This window comes from Oncorhynchus keta, chromosome 10 (assembly GCF_023373465.1).
Source record: "Oncorhynchus keta strain PuntledgeMale-10-30-2019 chromosome 10, Oket_V2, whole genome shotgun sequence".
NCBI lineage: Eukaryota > Metazoa > Chordata > Actinopteri > Salmoniformes > Salmonidae > Oncorhynchus > Oncorhynchus keta.
Genome location: NC_068430.1, coordinates 66,792,708 through 66,806,565, shown reverse-complemented (window position 1 = coordinate 66,806,565; position 13,858 = coordinate 66,792,708). Strand labels below are relative to the sequence as shown.

At 44.5% G+C, this 13,858-nt stretch overlaps 2 protein-coding genes across 11 annotated transcripts in view; one reads left to right on the top strand and one right to left on the bottom strand.

Moving 5' to 3' along the window:
- Positions 1-186: 186 nt before the first annotated feature.
- On the bottom strand, positions 187-7,699 carry LOC118389278 (suppressor of cytokine signaling 7-like). Of its 2 annotated transcripts, XM_052527737.1 has the most exons (9): positions 5,815-7,699; positions 5,442-5,503; positions 5,187-5,291; positions 4,353-4,484; positions 3,543-3,691; positions 2,966-3,134; positions 1,680-1,808; positions 1,354-1,489; positions 187-893 (listed from the first exon to the last, which is right to left on the bottom strand). In XM_052527737.1, the coding sequence occupies exons 1-9, from the start codon at positions 7,332-7,334 to the stop codon at positions 773-775; spliced, it is 2,523 nt and encodes an 840-aa protein (XP_052383697.1). In that variant the 5' UTR covers positions 7,335-7,699; the 3' UTR covers positions 187-772. The 2 variants fall into 2 exon arrangements, with proteins under 2 accessions (XP_052383697.1, XP_052383698.1); XM_052527738.1 differs by lacking the exon at positions 4,353-4,484.
- A 5,601-nt stretch (positions 7,700-13,300) lies between these two features.
- The window catches only part of LOC118389277 (probable G-protein coupled receptor 158), a 21,118-nt gene continuing 20,560 nt past the window's right edge, over positions 13,301-13,858 (top strand). For 3 of the 9 annotated variants that reach the window (XM_052527727.1, XM_052527725.1, XM_052527723.1), the window contains exon 1: positions 13,306-13,794. The gene's annotated coding sequence lies outside the window, so the exon portion shown is untranslated. Of the gene's footprint in view, positions 13,795-13,858 lie in introns of all 9 variants that reach the window. The other 6 variants (XM_052527728.1, XM_052527726.1, XM_052527721.1 and 3 more) reach the window with 4 other exon arrangements.

Genomic DNA, 13,858 nt, shown 5'->3' with positions numbered 1-13,858 from the left:
CACAGTTGTGTCAAGTTGGCTGGATGTCCTTTGGGTGGTGGACCATTGTTGATACACACAGGAAACTGTTGAGTGTGAAAAACATAGCAGTGTTACAGTTCTTGACACACTCAAACCGGTGCGCCTGGCTCCTACTACCACTTTACTTCAGTCAATTGAAAATGATTGTGCAAAAGAGGGAAGCCATATTTTTTTCTCTTTTACTGAAAATGCTGAGCCTGTGGCCAACTTGGGGTACGGAGGAACAGAATAATGCACAAGTTACAATCAGGGATTTTTTGACGATTAAAACCAACAAACAAAGATCAACCATGGCCTCCTGTGGGCCAATAGTCCACAACAACCCTCAATAGCAACAGGAGGGAAGAAAACAAGAAAATTATGATAATGGGAAAAATATAGTAGTACAAATGGACCAGTGCATCAACTTCAGTTCATAGGTACAGTGAATATCTGTCTAGGGATTGATTCAAAGTCTTGGTTCAAGTTGTTTTTTTGTTTGTTTTCAGGTTGTTACAGGCTAGACGAGTCCGTTCTCCAGTCCGTTCTCAATGAGGCTGTGTCCTTTTTTGTCCCAGCCCCATGTGTGTACTCCGTATGGACAATTTTCCAGCATTCCACTACTGTCCCTTTCTACTCTCATTGGCCAAAGTCAAGAGAAGGGCTAGGTAATCTGGACCCCTTTGACTGCAGCCGACTGGATTCAGAGGGTGCTGAGGACTTTGATTGGCTGATGCTGGAAGACTGGCAGACCAGCAGACACCTCTTCCAGTTACGTCTGAGACTCCGCCTCTTTCTCTACTCCAGCCCCTGGTCGAATGCTCTTGATTGACAGGTACATCTCTTCCTCTGCATCGTAGTAGTAGAACTTCCTCAGGTACATGATCAGTGGTCTGGAGAGGGAGAGGTCAAATGAGTAACCCCTTATGCAAAAATATACCTTTACATTATGTTTCTCATGTGAAGTAGTTTTCTTTCTGTGTATAACACTCTCCATAAAATAAAGGAAACTGATGATGATGATGGATTGCATTAAGTAGTATTCTATCTGTGTATAACACTCCATAAAATAAAGGAAACTGATGATGATGATGATGATGGATTGCATTAAAGTACAGCTGCTATATATACCACTTTTCACTTGGTCTCAAAGCGCATCATCCATGTCTAGTCTGTCAGCAATCAAGGATTATTTCCATTAGTTCTTTATTTAAACTAAAAGAATATGCTGAGGCATTTCTGTCAAAGCTCAGGAGAGAATGCTAATTCACTAACAACTATTTCCAAGAAAACAAATACAAGGTTAAAATGAATGACTAAATCAATATTTGGGTAAATTGAGTATGGCAGTACTTGGGCAGCGGCAGCTCCTGGATGTGGTCGATGCGGACCATTTGTCGGATGCAGAAGCGACAGAGGTGCTGCAGGGACTTGACGTTGCTGAACCGGGACACTGGGTAGAGCAGCTGCACCGGGGTAGGGGGGAGCCCTGGAACACACACAAACACACACACAATCGACACGCACACACGAATGAGCACAAACAACCAATACAGATGTTCGTAACCTCTCAGCAACCTTGTATGCTATGCTTACTGTCATTACAACCACTACACTATGTGGTAGTTCACATAAACATCTAATTGGTTAGGCAGTGTAGGAATGGGGGACGTTTTTACCTGGCACACGTGAACGCAGGAAGTAGAGGAATTTTCCATTTTTGGAGTGCATGATGGCTCGCTCGATAAACTCCACCACAGAATGACATCGGTCCTCAAACTTGGGATGACACCACAAGCTGAATGTCCCTATAGATGGAAACATGGAAGGGACACACCACTGAAGGTTAAACTGAACACTCACACATACATACCATTTAAAGGGGAATGAAACAGAACCTAGTGGTACCACTTTATTTAAAGTGTTCAGGTATAATGCTTTATTACTTTTTTTAACAGCATGTATTATATCATATGTCATGTATCAAACCTGTTTTTCTCAACTACCCTGTGAGTTGGGTGGCTGATATGTGCAGTATGTGTAAACCATAAATAGAATTAACTGCATGCATTCTGTCTGTCATATATTTACACTGCATGATGAATGTGTCTGTATGTGAGTAAATCCTGTTAGAAGTGCTTTATGCCAATGCCATGTATATTTGTGAGCATGTCGTTGTCGTTTACCCACTTTGTGTGTGGGTGACTCACCACTTTGCTGTGTGCGTGTGTGTGTGTCTGTATGAGTGTATGGGTGTGTGTGCGTGTGTACGTGTGTTAATAAACATGACTGAGTGAGTAGCTACAACTTTTATATTTGTGTGATTGACTGACTGTATGTGTTTCTGAGTATTTACGGTACAGACGACACCTCTTCAGTGCTCCGTGCAGGTGTTGTGTGAGTAACTCACCTCTTCAGTGCTCCGTGCGGGTGTTGTGTGTGTAACTCACCTCTTCAGTGCTCCATGCGGGTGTTGTGTGTGTAACTCACCTCTTCAGTGCTCCGTGCGGGTGTTGTGTGTGTAACTCACCTCTGTAGTGCTCCGTACGCGTGTGGTGTGTGTAACTCACCTCTGTAGTGCGCGTGTGGTGTGTGTAACTCACCTCTGTAGTGCTCCATGCGCGTGTGGTGTGTGTAACTCACCTCTGTAGTGCTCCATGCGCGTGTGGTGTGTGTAACTCACCTCTGTAGTGCTCCATGCGCGTGTGGTGTGTGTGTAACTCACCTCTGTAGTGCTCCATGCGCGTGTGGTGTGTGTAACTCACCTCTGTAGTGCTCCATGCGCGTGTGGTGTGTGTAACTCACCTCTGTAGTGCTCCATGCGCGTGTGGTGTGTGTAACTCACCTCTGTAGTGCTCCATGTGCGTGTGGTGTGTGTAACTCACCTCTGTAGTGCTCCATGCGCGTGTGGTGTGTGTAACTCACCTCTGTAGTGCTCCATGCGCGTGTGGTGTGTGTAACTCACCTCTGTAGTGCTCCATGCGCGTGTGGTGTGTAACTCCCTGGGAGCGGAAGCTGAGGCTGAGGATGTAGCGGGGGTCAGAGCTGTCCCTCACCAGGAACGCCCCGTCAGGCTTCCCCTTCAACTTCATCTCTGCATCTTCCCAGTTCATAGGACCCCAATACCAGCCACACTGGGGATAGACATGTAGATGATTATGAATGAATATCATAGAAACATACATACACACCATCCATAGAATCGAATACAAACACAGAACTGAGTTAATGTCATGAGGCAGTTATTATCAATTAAATGTTTGTTATTACACACACACACACACACACACACACACACACACACACACACACACACCCACACTTGGCAGTTATTATCAATTAAAGGTTTGTTATCACACACACACCAAGGCAGTTATCATCAATTAAAGGTTTGTTATCACACACACACCCACCCACACCAAGGCAGTTATCATCAATTAAAGGTTTGTACCTATTTGTTAGTATGTAACCCAATCGATTTAGTAGTGATTCAATCAATATGTATGTGTATTTGCGAGTGTTGTTGAGTGTGTCGCAATTACTTTTTCCAGCTCTCTCAGACTAGCGGTGAAGTTGCTGGCCTCAGCCCGCCTCAGAGGACAGAGCCTTGGGGGCGGGGCCAACCTGGAAGGGGGAGGAGCTGAGAGGAGCTGTGAAGAGGTGGAGTGAGGCAGGGCCCGGAGGAATGCATCTGAAACAAATAGAGAAATATTCAGCTAGACACAATGATATGAATGTTTAGCCCAAACCATTGCATTTGGTATAAATGGGAGTTGCAAGAAAGTACAAGTTACATGCATAGATCTCAAGTTAGGACTTGTTACTAATAGATGATAACAGTGTTCAGTTTGAGTAAGACTGCTTAGACAGACCAGGTGCCACAAATACTCATTCTCAAGGCATATAATACAAATATTAGACAAGCATTGGTTTCCGACCGCACACCATGCACCTTCACGATTCATTTCCACGCTGATCGGTCTGTATAGTCTTTCCTGAATACAAGCACTTACAGTATTTCACCTGAGGGAAATTATGCAACCTTCACCACAACACGCAAGTGTCACACCATATCACTCTATGAACTTAGGCATTAGCCGACAGGCATATAGGTTTTATGTTACATATATATTCAGAACTGCAGATATTACACATATGAAGGATTACTGATATATTCACACGTTTATAAATACAGCATTATAAATATATCATATTGGTACTGTTTTGTATTATGGTCTTTTCAAAGTCTTAGCTCTGGCCATTACGTGCTCTATTACCACACCGTCCACCCGTTTGCCCCATGCACAGCTCCCAGCTCCCAGCTCCCAGCTCTCTGCTCTCTGGTGTCTTACCATTGAGGCTGATACTATGCTGGATGGTGGCATGGGAGGGATGAGGAGGAGGAAGAGGCAGGGGGAGGGACTGTAGGGAGGCCCCCATAACACTCACTAGGAAAGGACCAGGCTGCGGCCCACCTATGTCATCTGGAACAGAGCAGGGGGGAAGGGGGGTTTCAGACCAGGGAGGGGTCTATATCACAGGCTTTCTCAACTCCCCTCCTTTGGACCCACTGTGATATGAAGTTTTCATCTCAACTTTTTTTATATATATTTTTTTTTTAATGCACTCCTTGAAGTATTCTAGGGTAACTAACAAATCCAAACTACATCTTGATGTAAGTTGATATTTATAGGTTGCGAGAAATGGGTGATTCAACGTGACATTCAGCAAATTGGTTTGTCCTTGTTCCACTGCTTGGCTGAACATTCAATTCTGATAGGTCGAGAGGGTGGGTCCCCAGGATCGACGTTGAGAAACACTGGTCTGTAAGGCCACAATACAACAGTCCCTCATGGCTGTTGATGTGAGTGTTGCCGTGGGGATCAGAGAAGGTGTAAAGCTATTAGGCTCTCCATCACCATAGAACAGAATGGGTATGTTTATATACTGCGATATAGCTTTCAGGGGAGGGAGGTAATACAGTGGGTATAGGAGAGTAGGGTGAGTGAGGGTATGCAGTAATCATTTTTAGTGTTTATGTGTGCCTACAGGTACAATCATAAGCAAAAGAGATGCGTGCAAGAAAGGGAGGGACACAAGGAAACACACAGAGAAAAATAGGCTACTCTACAGAGAAACACAGAGAGAAAGAGAGAAAGAACAGAGAAAGAAAGGAGGTAAAGTACCTAATAGACTGAGACTTCTGCGTGGCGGAGGTGGAGGCGTGGGAGGGTGCGGAGTGTTCGCCCCTCTCCTCGAAATATCCACATCCACCAATGAAACAGTCTCGCCTGCACCCAGAAATGGAAAGAAGGAAAGAGAAAGAGAGAGAGGGAATGTGAGAAAGGAAATGATAGAGGAAGAGAGTGATGCTAGTAAAGAAACGTAAGTTCTTGGACCCGAGTTTGCCTCCTCAGCCAAGAAATGGTAGAGCCCCTTACCAGTGAAAGGAGCAAAGGAAGCAGGAGAGAAAGCACTTTGGGCCCTGGTCATTTGGGGTTGGCTGTGGCAAGAGAAAGACAGCAAAATAGGAATGAAATAAGTTATAGAGGGATGGAATATAGAGGTGATCAGGTGAAAAATAGATGTTAGAGTTAGGTAGCCTAGATTTAGAGAAACCCAGATTTAGAAACAATTCAGACAGTTCTGGGCCTATAATATCCTGATAGAAAATATTATATTTTAGGATAGGCTCTACAATAGTACATGGCACTGTAACCAATCAATACATGAGTTGATCTCTATAGCCTGCTATAAATTATAGGTATACAATCAGTAATTACTCACGATGCTTAAAAGTGTGGAAGTCCTTACCTGTCCACGTCATGCTCCCCACCACTTCCACTGGCCATGTCCACCAGACTTCCAGCGGAGGAGATTGAATAGGCCACTGATGGCCTCTTATCCAGAAGGCTATTGGAACCACTACAGCTTTTAGTTCTGAAAAGTTTACTCAGGCGTATTTTAAGTGAGCCCTTTCTGGACTTCCCTGGAACTTTGAGTGTTTTCTCGACCCGACCGGTTGGAGTCCGGGGCTCACTGACGCACTTGTCCGCCCGCTTCCGGGGTGTCGATGCCTGGCTAGGGGTTGGACTGACAGGTCGGTCCGAGCTCGGTGTAGCCGCAGAGGCCCCAGGTAATGTCGACACCTCCGGATTCTGTTCTGTATCTCCCGGGATCGGTTGAGTTGGGTTAGGTACGTTTCCATGCAGGCTACATACTTGTGCGTCACCGTGCGCCGACGGACAAGGTTCTCCAGCCACCCCTTCCATCTGTCTGGTCAACTCTGCCTGAAAGCTACTGAGAGAAAATGCACCGGACATCTTCTGAACTCGACGTGCTCGACTTTCATCCGAATCATCCTCTGGGCATCCAGTGATACCCAGCCTGGCCACGTCCCCAGTCCCCAGCCCCTCTAGCACCAACAAAGCATCGCTAGTCTCAGTGGGGTCATCCCCATGCCCCATCCCCGCTGGTGCCGGCCCATGTGCGCCCTGACACGAGCACTGGGGCATCGCCCCGTCCTTGAATAATATCTTGGGTACCGCGCCGAGCCCCAGCTCCCCGAACCTTCTGGCCAGGTCGAACACTGGGCCGTCGGGCAGCTCCCCGGTTGTGCATCCCCATTTCGACTCTATCATTGTGAAAGGATTGGATTTATCCCTTAAGGGAGGCCAGTCTGATGGGTTGGTGATCAAACTGTGCCGGTGGCATAGCTCACCTCCCTCGATATCGGCAGCAACCGTGGATAATACCACCCGGGGATGCAGACCCCAGCTCTGGGACAGATGGTTCTGCTGTTGCGCGTCGCCGGCACTGAGCGTATTGTTATTGATGCCTCCGGTTAGGTCGGAGACAGAGCCGGAGGTCTTGTCCAAACCAATATGTTTCCTCGACTGATTCCGACCGTCGGATTCACATTCTAAAATCCCCTCACCATCCCTCAATATGTTAGGAAACACAAGGAGCTGAGGCCGTAAGCCGCCTCTGTGAGCAAACTCAAAGCCCTTGGCCTCCATGGCGCTGTGTGGAGGAGGAATAGACACCGACGGTTTAGTCGCCATCACCCCGCTGTCAGGTGCCGCCGTTCCGCCGCTCTGCTGTGCATTGTTCAGCGAAGATAGATTGCCGGAATGCGCGAGGCCTGTCGTGGGATCTCGGGCGAATTCCAAGCCCCCTTTCATGTTGCTATGAGCCAAGACCTCTTTACCGAGTCCTGCCACCACTCCACCCGACGACAGATTCCCATTCTCCTCGTCCAAGCGGTCATCCTCGGCCGCGGAAACCAGGCGCATCAAGACAAAATCGGGAGACATATCTTGCGCGTTGTTCATATTTATTCCTCAATTCACGAAAGGGAATAAACGAGTTCTACGCTTCACATAGCTACCGCCGTTTGATGGATCCCCGTTGTCTTATAATAAAGAAGGGCCAAAGCGCTATCTACCATAAATAGGCTACAAGCGAATAAACTATTTCAAGCGTTCTTTCATTATCGCACAGATAAAGCGCCTACAAAAAAAACGACATCCATTTATATTCTAACGAAGACCGAGCGAGTGCACGCATAAATATATCCAGCTTGCTGTTGTAAGCAGGCGAACCCCGGGGTCAAACATACGGTCTCATTTGTTAGAATAAAAAGCCTCACAAGTCTGACCACTCTCTCTCTTTCTCTCCCTATCTCTATCTCTCTCTCTCTCCGTTTCCCAGCGAAGCCCCACCCGCTCCCTCACTTCCGCAAATCCTATGCATTCTGCGTTCAGTGTGTTACTTTGTGTACCCTTTCTCTGTCTCTGTCTCCCTCTCCCTCCCCCGTTTCAATTCAATTCAAGGGGCTTTATTGGCATGGGAAACATATGTTAACATTGCCAAAGCAAGTAAGGTAGATTATACACAAAAGTGAAATAAACAATAAAAATGGACAGTAAACATTACAACTCACAAAAGTTCCAAAAGAATAAAGACATTACAAATGTCATATTATGTATATATACAGTGTTGTAACGGCGTACAAAGGGTTAAAGTACAAAAGGGTAAACAAATAAGCATAAATATGGGTTGTATTTACAATGGTGTTTGTTCTTCACTAGTTGACCTTTTCTTGTGGCAACAGGTCACAAATCTTGCTGCTGTGATGGCACACTGTGTTATTTCACCCAGTAGACATGGGAGTTTATCAAAATCAGGTTTGATTTCAAATTCTTTGTGTATCTGTGTAATCTGAGGGAAATACGTGTCTCTAATATGGTCATATTGGAATATTTAGGCTACAATGCAAGTCACTGATTGCAAAGTAGCCTAGCACTCTGAAATGATTAATTATTTGTTTAATGTTGTGTGTATTTTTTTAATTGCTAGATATTACTGCACTGTTGGAGCTAGAAAACACAAGCATTTTGCTGCATCTGCGATAACATCTGCAAATCTGTGTACACGACCAATAAACTTTCATTTGATTTCTCTCTTTAATATGGTGCAGGAGGTTAGGAAATGCAGCTCAGTTTCCATCTAATTGTGTGGGCAGTGTGCACACAGCCTTTCTCTTTCCCTGTAGTGTGAAGTGATGAGAGAGAGAAATCAAATGAAAGTTTATTGGTCGTGTACACAGATTTGCAGATGTTATCGCAGGTGCAGCAAAATGCTTGTGTTTTCTAGCTCCAACAGTGCAGTAATATCTAGCAATACAGAAACAATACACACAAAATGAAACAAATAAGAAAAAATGTCAGAATGCTAGGCTACTTTGCAATTTGTTACTTGCATAGTAGCCTAAATATTCCAACATTCAAATTGTTCCTATTATTGACATTGATTGGGGGAAATTAATTCAATACAGGACTATATTTGTTGTGGCTGAATTTGATTGATTGATGGCTGTATAATAGGCTATGGATTGATTCATTGCAAGAATCAGCATAGTAATAACATCCGTAATAGTTTAGGCAATAATAAACATTTAGTATGCAAGGCCTATTTTGATTTCACGGCATGTCTTGGCAAATTATTGCATGACTTCAACAAATTAGTCCATTATTTTCTCCAGTGCACAGAATAAAAATCTGACCACTTGTGCCAATGGCTGTGGGCAGTGCTGGGCACCTGTTCTGCTCAGTCTGTTCTTGGCATCTCACCGCCCAGTCTTCGCCAACTTAAAAGCTGTGTCAATTTCAATTCAATTTGGCTCAGGAAGAAATAATCTAACATTGTGCTATTAAAGTGACTAAGGAAATTAGGGGAGAAAAATAAGAAATAAAATATTCAGATTCTATTCTACTCCAGATTGTGACACATCGTCAAAACATCCTGGACGAGAGTCCTTACACAGGCCCTCACACTCTATGACTGCACTTAAAAACATAAATATGGTGATACAGCAATCCATGTGTCACTCATAAAATGTAATGTCATAGAATAGAACAGGATAGAATATAAATTCCACCAATTCATTTTCAAAAGATAAATCATCAATGCATGGGCATTTATAATTAGACCTCTCCTATCATAACCATTTGACTTTCACTTTTAGCCTGCTAGATCCAGAGGAGTGGCCTCCTAGACTGCACTCATTGTTCCCCAATTAAAGTGATAAAACGTGATTGGGTAATTCTAGAGCCTTCCATCAGAGCAAGCAGCGCGGTCCTGTGCTTGACAACCTACATTTCAGAAATGCCTATCTCCCCTTGTTGGTTACCCTATTTCAGATTTCAGGTGCTATCAATTTCCTCCACCTTTCATATACAAAACACACCACCTTGCAGACAAAGGATGACAAAGGTTTTCACCCATAAATCATGACTCATTCAATCCATTGTAAAAATACAATTGAAGTCGGAAGTTTACATACACTTAGGTTGGAGTCATTAAAACTCGTTTTTCAACCACTCCACAAATTTCTTGTTAACAACTATAGTTTTGGCAAGTCAGTTAGGACATCTATTTTGTGGATGACACAAGTAATTTCTCCAACAATTGTTTACAGACATATTATTTCACTTATAATTCACTGTATCACAATTCCAGTGGGTCAGAAGTTTAAATACACTAATTTGATTGTGCCTTCAAACAGCTTGGAAAATTCCAGAAAATTATGTCATGGCTTTAGAAGCTTCTGATAGGCTTATTGATATCATTTGAGTCAATTGGAGGTGTACCTGTGGTTCTATTTCAAGGCCTACCTTCAAACTCAGTGCCTCTTTGCTTGACATCATGGGAAAATCAAAATAAATCATCCAAGAAGTCAGAAAAATAATTGTAGACCTCCACAAGTCTGGTTCATCCTTGGAAGCAATTTCCAAATGCTTGAAGGCACCACGTTCATCTGTACAAACAATAGTATGCAAGTATAAACACTATGGGACCACGCCGCCGTCATACCGCTCAGGAAGGAGACACATTCTGTCTCCTAGAGATGAATGTACTTTGGTGAGAAAAGTGCAAATCAATCCCAGAACAACATCAAAGGACCCTGTGAAGATGCTGGAGGAAATAGGTACAAAAGTATCTATATCCACAGTAAAACGAGTCCTAGATAGACATAACTTGAAAGGCCGCTCAGCAAGGAAGAAGCCACTGCTCCAAAACTGCAATAAAAAAGCCTGACTACCGTTTACAACTGCACATGGGGACAAGATCATACTTTTTGGAGAAATGTTCTCTGGTCTGATAAAACAAAAATAGAACTGTTTGGCCATAATGACCATTGTTATGTTTGGAGGAAAAAGGGGATGGCTTGCAAGCTGAAGAACACCATCCCAAACGTGAAGCACGGGGGTGGCAGCATCATGTTGTGAGAGTGCTTTGCTGCAGGAGGGACTGGTGCACTTCACAAAATAGATGGCATCATGAGGGCGGAAAATTATGTGGATATATTGAAGCAACATTTCAAGACATCAGTCAGGAAGTTAAAGCTTGGTCGCAAATGGGTTATCCAAATGGACAATAACCCCAAGCATACTTCCAACGTTGTGGCAAAATGGCTTAAGGACATCAAAGTCAAGGTATTGGAGTCGCCGTCACAAAGCCCTGACCTCAATCTTATAGAAAATGTGTGGGCAGAACTTAAAAAGCGTGTGCAAGCAAGGAGGCCTACAAACCTGACTCAGTTACACCAGCTCTGTCATGAGTCGGCCAAAATTCAATCAAGCTTGTGGAAGGCTACCTGAAACATTTGACCCAAGTTAAACAATTTAAAGGCAATGCTACCAAATACTAATTGAGTGTATGTAAACTTCTGACCCACTGGGAATGTGATGAAAGAAATAAAAGCTGAAATAAATCATTCTCTCAACTATTATTCTGACATTTCACATTCTTAAAATATAGTGGTGATCCTAACTGACCTAAGACATGGAATTTTTACTAGGATTAAATGTCAGGAATTGTGAAAACCTGAGTTTAAATGTATTTGGCTAAGGTGTATGTAAACCTCCGACTTTAACTGTATATATTTTTTATTTACATCTCTCAACCAGAAGGTGGTGCTACAGGCCACCAATGATGGTAAACCCACAAGTCCAGTTGAATACAAATGACCATAGTTGAATGGATGGAAAAGACATTTAATTCTTGATGAGTGCTAGCCAGTATGTAAACACATTTAAGTCAATGAGATGGTGCAGAGTAATGCATTATCATGATCACAGATAATGTTTAATTCAAAAGCTGCTCATACAGGTAATGTTGGACAGGGTTGGCAACACAAGGGGCTGAAAATGCACATATGCTCAACTATAAAATTGATTGCTTATCTAGGGTCATTTTAAACAGTGTCCTGATTGTGAGATTTGCAATGCCATTAAGTCCTGAATGTGAGATTTAAATGGATTTATACATAAACACAGACTATGCACTGATCATTAGGTATCTTAACATTTACAAGCAGGCTTAATTCTGTATTACTATGAACAAACTCACTCCCAACTACATACAGTAAAAGCACAGGCACATTTGAACACACAGATTATACACATTTAAATACACACACACACACACACACACACACACACACACACACACACACACACACACACACACACACACACACACACACACACACACACACACACACACACACACACACACACACACACACACACACACGCACGAACCCACACCAACAAATACGTTGATAAAGTCTGCACATACATTCATACAACTGCAATCAATGTACTGTGACACACACACACACACACACACACACACACACACACACACACACACACACACACACACACACACACACACACACACACACACACACACACACACACACACACACACACACACACACACATCTGTACAGCCTCATTGTCTTTCCCACACCACTGCAGCACCTCCCCTGCTCTGCAGTCCTGGGTGGGGGTAGGGGGCCCACAGGAATGGATGAAAATTCTCAGAAGCCCGTTGCCATGGCACCAAAACAAGGATTTGCCTGCATCACCCAGAGCCTGCTCCATCACTGCGATATGGGATGGGGTGGGAGGTGTCTCTCTCTCTCATTCTCTCTCTATCACACTCGCTCCCTCTCACACACACAAACACTCCCCCTCTCGCTCTCCTTCTCTCCCAACCTCCCTTCTTCCATCATTCTAAGTGATGATGAATACTGAATTGTGTGATAAGGGAGATTCCCATTTTATAGCCAAACATAACGACACTCAATATGAATCTATCTCCACCTGTTCACTAAATAGACACGGGCAATCTATTTGTCAACACACATCATATAGTTGAAAGCATCATCATATCTATAGAATCCCTGGCTTCCCTTACAGTGTGTGTCACTGTGTACATATTCCAGGATGATCAAAGAGCAGCCTGGTCCCTCATCCACTCTCCTGGCTGTCCCCGCTGGAATGCCAGGGGTTAATCTATCGAGCGCACGATTCTGATGGATCCCCAAATACAGGCGGATTAACCCTCATCCTGTATCCTCCTCTCTCCTTTTTGCGCTGCACACACACACACACACACACACACACACACACACACACACACACACACACACACACACACACACACACACACACACACACACACACACACACACACACACACACACACAAAACAAACACAAAGACACACACAGACATACACGGCCGTCCCTGCCACCAACAGATGTGCACTCTCATCACTCCACGGGCACAACAGTTACATTAGCATCTCCAGCAGCATACTGACAGGGAATCACAGAAAGAGAGAGAGGGAGGGGCAGAGAGAGAGAGGGGAGGTAGAGGTTGAGGAGCAGGGGTAATCACCGTCAGTCAGAGAGAGAGAGAGAGAGAAAGAGAGTGGACAGTGAGCGCGAGAGATGCTTTACAGAGGAGCTGTGGAGCGAGAAAGAATGTAACAGGCAGATAGAAGGAGCGCAGAAGAGAGACGGAGGAAAGCTGCTCTTTTTCTTTTCCCCTTCTACACGCTACTATACCTGCTTTCTCACTCTCCTCCCACATTGTGGGCTGTTCCCTCCCTCCCCTCCTCCCTCTCTGCCTCCTCCTATCGTACACGCTAGCGCTTGCTTTGGGCTGGGAGTGTGGCGCACCTCTCCCTCTCTCTCATCTCTCGGGTGCTTTTGTCTCTCGTTGCTCTGCCGCTGCTCTCACAGGGGACTCGTCGCCGGGAAACGGGAATACAAACATGGGAGTGACAGGCAGATTGACTGCGGACATGCTGGGAATGGTGGTGGGATTGAGTGGGAACGCCACTGGATTTCCCCAACAATTCCCTCTCCCTCCCACCGACATGCAGGATTAACCAGGAACACCAGTTGGATTCCCCCAATTCCCATCGGAGGTAGAGTATGATTTTTATCTGTGTGTGTGTGTGTGTGTGTGTGTGTGAGGAGAGTGGGAATATG

Bases quoted from the DNA above. Each gene is read 5' to 3' on its own strand.
- LOC118389278 (XM_052527737.1), bottom strand. From the start codon at position 7,334: ATGAACAACGCGCAAGATATGTCTCCCGATTTTGTCTTGATGCGCCTG. The intron at 3,692-4,352 runs GTAAGACACCAG...TATTTGTTTCAG, and splicing joins GCATAGTATCAGCCTCAATG to ATGCATTCCTCCGGGCCCTG. The intron at 3,135-3,542 runs GTAATTGCGACA...GTCTATCCCCAG, and splicing joins GTCTGAGAGAGCTGGAAAAA to TGTGGCTGGTATTGGGGTCC.